Raw genomic sequence first — 10411 nt, 5'->3', positions numbered from 1 at the left:
GGCCAAACAGTCAGACCCCGAGGAGCGTTCGCGAACGGAGAGATAACGTTTATATCCTCCTGATCTGTTTGTCTTTGTGTTTTCTCTCTCTCTATCTCTTGTTTCTTTTCTCTGTAGCCCCCCCCCCCCCCCCCCCAGGTGAAAGACAAGCAAACCCTTTTTAATTAGTTTATCAAAGCCTGAAAGTGATACTCATTTTTCTAATAACTGTCAGGAATCTGTCCTCTGGGAATGGTTGCTGAAAATCCTGTTTATTTAATTTCAAACGTGTTTATTTGCTATTAGAAACAGTGACTAGGGAGAGCAGACAATGGAGAGCAATGGAGCACGGTGTCGATAAAGGAGCACACCCACCCACCCTTACACACAGATTACGAAAGCGCCCCATTGACCCGTGTCCAATTAATTTGAGGTCACCCTCTTCTCTGTCACAGGGCTTGTTGGCCTCATCTTTTGGACTCAGACTATCTTTATTATCCAATCACTGCACTCCACCCTGGCCTCCGTCCAGTATTAGAGGACAGAGGAAGTATTTTATCTTACCCTTCTCTTCTAGAACCACGTTTTTACCCTTTCTTATGGAACATTAAATGTAAAAGAAGGAGAGAACCATTCTGAAAGAGACAAAACGTGAATGAGAGGGGAAATTCACTGCCAACCTTAATTATAATAAAATGATACAGCTTCAAGTATAATGGGCTTCTCTGCCAGGAATCATCTTGGAGGTTTTGCAGCAGTTGAATGGCTAAGAGTTATGATAAGTGTTGGATCATCCAGGAAAAGGAGAAGAATTATAAGGACGTCTTTTTTTTGCATGCTATATAAACAATATGTGCAGCTTGCCTTAATGAACAAAAGTTTTATGTGGCAGCGACACTGACACCATATGTATCATTAATCAGAGACTAATTCTACATGCCCCCTGTCAAGGCATGGATCTAAAACATGAACTTGTGTGTTCAATTGCACATTGAAACCCTTGGCAGTTTCCCACTAAGATTATCCATTTAAATAAAGGTTGTTAAGAAAACAAGCCGTCTGATTTAATGTGATACAACTTTCAGTCTTCACTACAACTTTCCTCAGTAGTCAAAGACAATATTGTTGGACCTGCAACTCAACATATTTGTTAAAAAAACAAAAATGTGTTTTGTGAGACTGGCATTAATTTTTTTTATGTCAAAATCAAATGTCCAGTGTTTGAAAGCTTGACATCTGCCCAAATTCAATCACTGCTGCATCAGAAATTAAACAGGTTTTGATTATTTTGTCTTAAATATGTTATTTCTCGAGAAGCATTAAGCGTAATATGAATGGGTTTCTTATGCTGACAGTTTGTTTCTAGCTCTCCTCTGAATGGCTGTGTTTGCTCTGTGGCTCCATGCAGGCTGTTATCTGTGGACTTAGAGGAAGAGAGGAAGTCGATACATGAAGCTACTCCATTCACAGTTAGGGAAATGGACACAATATGTGTTGTGTACAGAGAGCAGTGTAACTGTGGAATTGGCAAAAGGCAGAATGATGGGTTCATTGTAACACTGACATCTACACACACAGATAAAGATATGATTGCTGAGACATGCTGTAAGTATGATGTTGAGGTGGTGACTTTCTTCAAACATATACATTCACAAATCCCTCCACATGTACAAAGAGAGCTTACAGATCGCTTATAGACCAGGCAATTTTTTCCCATAAGCTTGATGAAAATGGCCTTGATTTTCATGATCAGCCAGATTAATCTTTTTGAGCCTTTTTTCACCAAGAAGCAACACAGCCTTTTTATTTCAGCTAGGAATATATGTTCTGTTATGTACTTGCTGCTTGCTGAGCATGCGCTACCAGCCATGCCGTATATTGATTTCCCCCCAGTGTGTAAAAGCAGATCTGACCAGATGGTACTGTAGCTGAGATTCTGCTGGGTTTGCAGCAGCACTTTCAAACCATGCTGCAATACAGCAGTGAAACTGCCATGAAGTGTCAATGTCAACAGATTTGAACTAGTCTGATTGTAAAATTCTCACATGTCTGCATTGTACATCAGTCCTAAAAAACACGTGTTACAACATTACCTTTCTAGTGTTATTGTGTGTACAAAGAATGTATAGGATCATTTTACTTTTACATAAATGTATTTAGACATAAATTCATTTAAATGTATGGTTCATTTAAAGAAACCGAGCACAGGCAGAACACTCAAGCTGTTTGGCATGAGCTGCCTCATTCATGTTTTACCTCCGTGGGTCTCTACTCTCATCAGTTATCAATCTAATGGAGGCACTTGGATCTAATATTCAGCCAACGTGTGATTCCATCACAGTCGATCACTTTTATTCTTGTTAAAGCGTTTTCTATAAGTGCGTTGCCTGTTAATGGTGTGAGTAGTGCTAAATACAATTTGAAGTTCAGGTTCTCCAAGTTAAATCCTCATTGCTGCTCAGGTTCTGAGAGCTTCATTAAAAAACATTTTCCATTGAATATCAATTTGCTATAAATGGAAATAAGAAACGACTTCCAGCCCCAAACTGTTATGTCAGACATCGAGAAGTGTACATTTTCTAACTTGAGGATATTTCCTTCCATTTGTTAATGATCTGCTGTTGTCTTGTGCCCTCGCCACCATCAGTCTCAGCTTGGATCTGTCTGGACTCCACAGATGGGTAACCCAGCACTCAGGGTTAACAGTCGACCTTACAGACAGCCAAGGACAATGGCTGCACATAATTGGTAGTGGTGTATGTGTTCAGATCTGTTGCTCTTGCTCACACACCGTAGCTGTCAGATTATAGAAAACAAACACAACTTGCTCCTCCCTGTTTTTTTTTCATCCAAACCAATTTTAAATCACTGCGTCTTCACAGCTTCTCCATTAAGCGGATCTGATGAAGAATCATTATACTTCACGCACACACGCACAAATCATTTATACTTGTACTTTTGGCGACTTCTTATCAGCCGCAGACAACCTTGTTCATTTACATAGATCAATCATATTTTTGAGTGTGAAAATTAGTTTTACTTGGCTCTTTAGAAAACGCAGATATGCAGTAAGGCAAGTAAAGTTGTTGACTTATTCACACACACACATTTAGGGATAAGAATAAAGTCATACTTAAGATTAGAAAGAAGGGAGGGGAATGAAAGGACATGAGAGACCCATATTGAGGAAAATGAAAGAGTGTGCTGCAGTGCTCCTGCATTACAATTGATCGGCTGGTTTAACCACCAACGCTGCTCACTGGAGCTTTGGATAGATGGATAAAACTCTCTTCCATCCTTCACTCTTTTCTCTCCTCTTTATGTTCCTCCCGTCATTTTTGCTCTTCTCGTTTCTCCTCTATTTCTCTTCTTTCCCCTCTCGTCTTTATTCTCCTTATTGCTTTTCTTCTTATCTTACTATTTTCTCCTCTCCTAGATGCCATTAATATTTAAATCACGTCAGCAGAGAACGATTTCGTTCGATTAACTTTTTTTTTTAAGCCCGCGTCACACTGTCCCGAAATTGAAACCCGATGGACACACGATAAAGGAAATGTTCAAATTCGGCTCTGATCGCAACAACATCGGGCCATTCGTGAGGGCATCTTAAGCCATCGTATGAGCGCCGGTGGAGTTTCTCAGGCTCCGGCAGCAACTTCGTGAGCGGCAACTTCGTAAGGCACTCGTGAGGGCATCTTGTCAAATCGTGTAATCTTCGTGTTATCATCGGTGCCATCGGGCATTCGCCCTCACTCTGATCGGGGCGAATGCCCGATGGCACCGGTGATAACAAGATGCCCTCACGAATGGCCCGATGTTGCTACGATCAGAGCCACATTTGAATATTTCCTTCATCGTGTGTCCATCTGGTTGTTTTATTGCACAACATAATCATGTAAACATATATGTAAATAACCCAATTTGTGTTCTGTGAAACTGAAAAGGATATAACATATTATTTTGAAGGCGGGTTGACAGGAAGTTGTTGTTGCTATGGAAACAATATTACGGAGAAAACTTAATATCTTCTACGTATAAAGACGGAGAAAGCAAAGAACGAAGTCTGAACATATCAGTACAGTATCATAGTACTTTAACATAGTTGTTTGTGTTACTTTCGTTGCAGTTGTATGTCTTAAATGTAATGTAGATGTTGCCTTCGTGTGTGGTTCGGGGCCATCTTCGTGCGAAATTCACAATTCCATATTCGTGTGTCCATCGGGTGTCAATTTCGGGACAGTGTGACGCGGGCTTTACTGTTTACGATACATTTATGTCTATTATCATCTACATGTGATGCTCTGGGTACTTGTGTGCCATTATAGAGTTGCTCTTTAGTTTGTGTCCGATTTCCAATTTGTCTCTGAGTTAAGGTCACTCACTAATCCTAAATTGTCCTCCAATCCTGTTAACCGGATACGAGCCTCCTTTTCCCCGATTTCTCCTCCCTTTCTTCATCTCTCATTTCCGTGCGGAGATAAAGTCATTTTCCAGCAAAGTGAAGTAAGATGGGTTTCCTGCAGCGCTGATAGATGGAGGTGAAGACATTCCCAAATAAGCAGGCAATAGAAACACAGAACCGACAGCTATCAAGAGAAAGGTTAAATATCATGGTTCTGCATTCTTGGGGGATATGAGAGTAGCATGCAGGCTTGTGATGCGTTTTTTGTATCTGTGTATGTGTTTCACAGATTGTAAGGAAACGCGTGTGTTGCTCATTTATGACGGATGTGTGCACTGTATCTCTTCTCATTCGACTATGTACACGTCACTTTACCATCTTTATCGTGTGTGTTCATTCCCAAAGATAAAGAAAGCTCGACCATATCCTGAGACACCTCCAGATATGTATGTTAAGATCTGGTATGTGTAGGTGTTCATCATTACACTCTTCATTCTTATAGATGGTTGTTGATATTCCAGAGTAATTGTGAGGGGAAACAAAAAAACCAACATAGTGTTTGACTCTCTGGCTGATTTAACGCTGAAAACCCAGCATGTCGTCTGCAGCGCAGTGTGTGGGATAGGGTCAGAAACGAGTTGATGTTCGCAGCAGACACCAGCTGTGGCTCAAACACAACCCATTAGGCCCCTAATGGAGACAAGGCCAGTCCCGTTTAATGGTGTTCGTAGACTTGTACAAGGCAAGGCTTTGATCTGTACTCTGCACTGTGTTAATTAACTTACTGAATTTAGTTTTTAGTTTTTTCACCATGGTGAATGAGACATTTGGTCTCATTACAAATCCATTTTGTCTTTAATCATAATTTCTTCTTTTTTTTTTTCATTTGGCTGATGTTGTTCATTGAGAGGGCTCTTTAATACACATATGGTAAATCCTTTGTGATGTACTGGGGCAACACAACCTCCAGTCTAAGTGCCTGATGTTGGCCCTTCTCTCACTTCATTTGAATAATGAAGTTGAAAATGGAACCTCGCCTCCAATCATCTGTCAAGCCTTCTTAGACCTCTTTAACTCTTCCTCGTCACTTTCTCTTAGTTTATTATTACATTGCATTTAGCTGACGCTTTTATCCAAAGCGACTTACAATAAGTGCATTCGACCAAGAAGATACAAACTAGAAGAAAACAGAATCATATAAGTACATCAGGTTTCATAGAGCCAAACATTTCAAGTGCTACTCAACTGGCTTTAGATAAGCCAGTCGTTTATTAGTATATAAGTGCTTTGTTAGTAATTATATCGCTCGAAGTGGAGTCGAAAGAGATGAGTTTTCAGTCTGCGCCGGAAGATGTGTAAGCTTTCTGCTGTCCTATCATAATCACAGACCATGTTTCGCGCTTAATTGCATCAATATAAAAAGTTTGATTAATGTGTCTTTCAAATGGACACACCATGGATCCCAAACTAAATCTGTGCAACTCCAATATGATCACACTTCTTCAGTCTACTATTGCAGAGAAGCTGCATTGCCTTAGATAGAGTCCCAAGATCTGTCTTCATCCCTCTCCTTACCCACTAACCCCCTTACAGGTCCCAGCAATCTAACAGAGTGCAGAGGACGAGCCTTCCTCAAAACAAAGCCCTCCTGATATCCACAATCGGAACTCTAGGATTGGGATTGTTGCCTCTCACCAACGCCTGTCTTAACACTTTACTCTAGCAACAACAAACACATGCTTCATCCCTCTTCCACACCTCAATGGTCATATATGAAATCACAGAACCTCGGCCCCTTCAGAGCCAGGTCGTATTTCCCCCTGTGTCGGCTCTCTCTGTGGAGCAGGCACAGCTTATCATTCTTTTCATCCGTGTTTCCACAGGCTTCACAAAATCCCCACATCCTTTTCATCCCAATCCTCTGCTCCTTCCAGTATTTCTCAACACACAGCAACCAAGAGCCCCACAGGTGACACTGGGGGCCCCACCACTGGCTGACCAAGCTGGGTCTATACCTAGAGTATACCCACCCAGTAGTTTCCCTCCCTTTTCCCCCTCCTATACCCAAAAGTTGACGTCAGCAATATTTCTGACTATTTCTGCATCTTCTTTTCCCACCTGGACTCTTATCTCAGCCTACATTATATGAACCACGTGCCAAATGCATCAGCTCCATGTATGTATACATTAAGTTGAAGGATTTGTAAACAAAATATCTAATTGGGTTATTATGATTGGTATTGAAATCGGGAAATGCATCACGATATTGCATGGAAAGTTTATTTTACATCATTATTCTGAATGTTTTCTGTAGAATACGATTTGGAACTCCACAATACTTAGCTCAGAATGGTTTCTAGGCCCATGTTTAACATTTAATGAATACTGATCGCTCATAATTGACTCGTAACTTATCTTGAGACACACCTCCCACGAGCCCTCCCTCCCATCCTTCACTAATCCGTCCCTGAATGACCAACACAAACAGCTTCTTCCTCCACGTTTGTCTCCTTTCTCACATCCGTCCTCAGCACCTTCCTCCACAGACAATGCGTACTCGTTTCATTAAACACACATTGTTGTGTTTTTTCTTTTTTTGCTGAGGATAAAGCTTACGTTTATTCTTCTGTCAATGTGTCTTCTCCACCTCCTACACCTCCTGCTTTTTTTTCTTCTGTCTGTCAAAGGGAAGTGGATTTGTGCTGTTAGCCAAGTGGGAAATGATCTGCTGCTTTGTTCTTTTCTCATTCTGGACAGCTGTGCCTGGCTGCCACAGTAATAATGTCACTGCAGAGATTGATTTGGAAGAAGATGGGGTCACCGCTCAGAGAAAATAGTCCTCATTAAGCAGCTCACACCGCGGAAAACTCAACGTTTACTGTCTTCTTGCTTCAGTTAGTGGACCGTAATAATCTGCCACCTGGAAAACAAACAGCTTGATGTTTTGCTGCATCAACTCTCATTTGCAGAACTACATTGTGCTGACTCACGTGCTGTGCATGTTTCCACCAAACGTATTGAGCAGCTCAAAGATTAAGTTTGTCCCTGATCTCTCCCCGTAGGTCCAGATGCCACCAAGGACCCCTGTCTGAAGGTGCGCTGCCCCCGCCACAAGGTGTGTGTCAGCCACGACTACCAGACAGCCATCTGCACCAATCACAAGCACCCAACTCACAGGTAAGGACCACAAGTGTGACTATTATGGGTTTACCTAGTTTCGTCTGCTTTGGCTCAGAAGGTAATGCAGCACTGAATGAAAATTAAGTAATGAATTATTAAGAGTGTATAACCATTTTAAAGCTTTAAAATTATACTTTGGAGTGGTTAAAGAGAGCCCAAAACATAAAATGAGGGTTCATTCAAAATATGTGCTATCTTATAAAGAAAACAGTTGAGTTTGTGACTTTCTCTATCATTAAATATTGAATTACTATCAAGCTACATGTCTGTAAAATGATTATGCAGAGTTAAACTTATATTTAATTAATAATTAGACAATTGACACCCATCAGTATCATGCAATTAAGTAGCATGTTGTGCTTTTTGTGTTAGCAGTGTCAAAGAGTCTGCTTCAGTGATAGTCATACAGACGCTCTCAACACCAATTAATTTTAATCAAACTTTCCATCTGCTCTCTGGACTCTTTCAGCAACCAATTTGTTTGTGTTTTCAACCTTGTCATGTTGTCAATTTTAAAGTTTTTCAATTTTACAGCTCGAGAAGCATTTTCCCCAAAAGACGTTTAATGTTTTTTTTGTATTCTTTCTTGGGTTTAATTGATTTCCTCAAGTCATTACCTCCGAATATGCTTGTTTTGAATGCTTTTCTTTACATTGCCTTAATTATTTGTCCTATTTTCTGCTTAATATTTCTAATTATTCACATGACATCAGTATTTCCCCAACAACATCACTCACTGGAGCTTTGGAGCATGGTATTATTTTTATCTGTGTGTTAGATTAGTTTAGATAATTAGCATAACTCAGATCAAGTATCCTCTCAGTGGAACATTTAACTTTGTTGCTATCAAAATATTTGCAAAGAGATGTTGAGATATACAGGTACACTAAGCAGCGTTTGGTATTACTGCGGAGTGAACTTTAATCCAACGAGCAAATGTGTATAAACTGTTATAACAAAAGTCCAAAGCATAACTTCTTCTTATTGAAATTGATATAGCTCTGCTTGGACTACTTTATTTCCCTTACTGGGTGATTATGTTTGGCTGTGGGCTTGGACGTCTTCATTAGTATCGAGCCATAATTCAAAATATTATGGAGCCCACTCTGTCCCGCTGTGAGGGGGATGTAGTACCGTCAAATCAGAGCTTTCCAGATTAGAGCAACATGGACACTCTCAGCAGGGGGTTGTACTTTGGCCTTTCAGGGAGAGAGAGATATCACTTTCTTGTTTCTGTTTGAGGCTTTTATGTCTATATAAGGTATGTCTCACTCTGGTAATAATTGAAATGCATGTGCTAATTTCCATGGCAAAACCAATCCCGCCCTGAAATTCACGCTAATAATGAACTCATTCTTGAATTTCACTGCAATTATGCAAAGAGTACTTGAAAGGAGAGGAGGAGAAGCATTGGGATTTGATGGGGAAATGAGTGGAACATTATCAAACAGCATACTACAGGTTTCATTGTACCTCCATCTTATCTGCCACCACGGTTTAATTATCAGTGCCATGTGCATGTCTAGTCTGCCGTGGCTAAGATTATATCTCGGTTGGTGAGGAAGTTCCTGGGATGTAAATGTTGTAGTTTTACAGAGCGTAGAATCTTCAAAGGGACTGAACAATGATCTCTTACTTAATACTTTTTATGAAAATGAGGCCAACGCAGTGTACAGGAGTTTTTAGATTACAATTTTAGAGCGTGTATGTGGAAAAAGGTTGCATGACTTTGTAATATCCATCTGGTCACTTCTACAGTTGATGTTCACATACTGTAATTTGCTGTTGTCACATTAGTTACACAAAGAGTCAATGTTCCTGCAGTGCTGGATGGATCAGGAGGCAGCAGGGTGTTTAGTGAGAGCACTTACTGTACATGGAAAATTGCTGCGAGATTTGGATCAACTGCAATTACTCTCTTTATTGAAAAAGCCTCAATAGACCAATCAGGACTCGCTGCTTACCCTGACAACCAGAAATACTTGGTAGAAAAGGGGATTCTGCTAGTTTAAATAATGATCCTGCTTTGAAAGGTGATACTGCATCTCAATGTTCCATCATAAATGTTATGCTAATGTCGAAATCCAACACATCCACTAGAAGGGATTTGGCTCAATCACTGTAGATGTAATGGTTTGTTTTGTCTATGATTAACTGAGTCATGTCAAACTTTGGATTGATAGATAACTAAATGTATGTGTATTGTCCCCACTTCTCTCTTTCATTCTCAGTGTGAAACCCAGGAAAGGCAGTGCAGGACACAAGCACAGGCCTGAAGCCGCAGCTCATGGTAAATGTAGGCTCTGCTCAGGGCTCCAGTCAAGTCCTGTGTGTGGATCTGATGGACACACCTACTCCTCCAGGGTGAGACATCCCTCTTCCAATTATCTCTCTTTAAGTTTCACACTCTGCTTCTCTCACTGTAAGTGTATCATTTCCTTTCCTCGGTTTCTCTAGAATTGTATTTACCAATAACACAGTTTGTTTTTTATAATAAAAGAAATAACTGGGTTTCTTCAAGACATACAGAAGTTATAAATATATCTTTAATTGTCTTATCTATTGTCACATTTTCATCGTGCTTTCTTGTCTTTCTCCTGCTTTCTTTTTCATGCTATTCCACTTTACCGTCAATGTATTGGCTCCTGTCCTCCTTCACTGTGTTGAGTGGTACTTTTCTCTGTCTGTTACGCAAATGACTAAGATCAGGGTCAGCTATCAGTGGTCTTTCAGCAGCACTGAAATCTCCTCAGGACGAACTCACTTCCAGCTGCCAACCTCTGCTCGTATGCTCACTCTTGAGCTACATGAAATTATTCACAGCCACAAATCCAATTGTCATTGTGGAGG

The 10411-nt window shown here is 40.4% G+C and overlaps 1 protein-coding gene across 3 annotated transcripts in view; it reads left to right on the top strand.

Annotated features, from left to right (window-relative positions):
* spock1 (SPARC (osteonectin), cwcv and kazal like domains proteoglycan 1) overlaps positions 1 to 10411 on the top strand; it is an 83997-nt gene that overhangs the window by 50340 nt on the left and 23246 nt on the right. For all 3 annotated transcript variants that reach the window (XM_079668121.1, XM_079668119.1, XM_079668120.1), the window contains exons 5-6: positions 7444 to 7558; positions 9793 to 9925. In XM_079668121.1, the coding sequence (XP_079524247.1) occupies positions 7444 to 7558; positions 9793 to 9925 (248 nt within the window). The remainder of the gene's footprint in view (positions 1 to 7443; positions 7559 to 9792; positions 9926 to 10411) is intronic.

The sequence above is a fragment of the Notothenia rossii genome, assembly GCF_949606895.1.
Source record: "Notothenia rossii genome assembly, chromosome: 3".
In the NCBI taxonomy this organism is placed as follows: Eukaryota; Metazoa; Chordata; class Actinopteri; order Perciformes; family Nototheniidae; genus Notothenia; species Notothenia rossii.
This window is presented reverse-complemented; position numbering and strand designations above follow the sequence as displayed.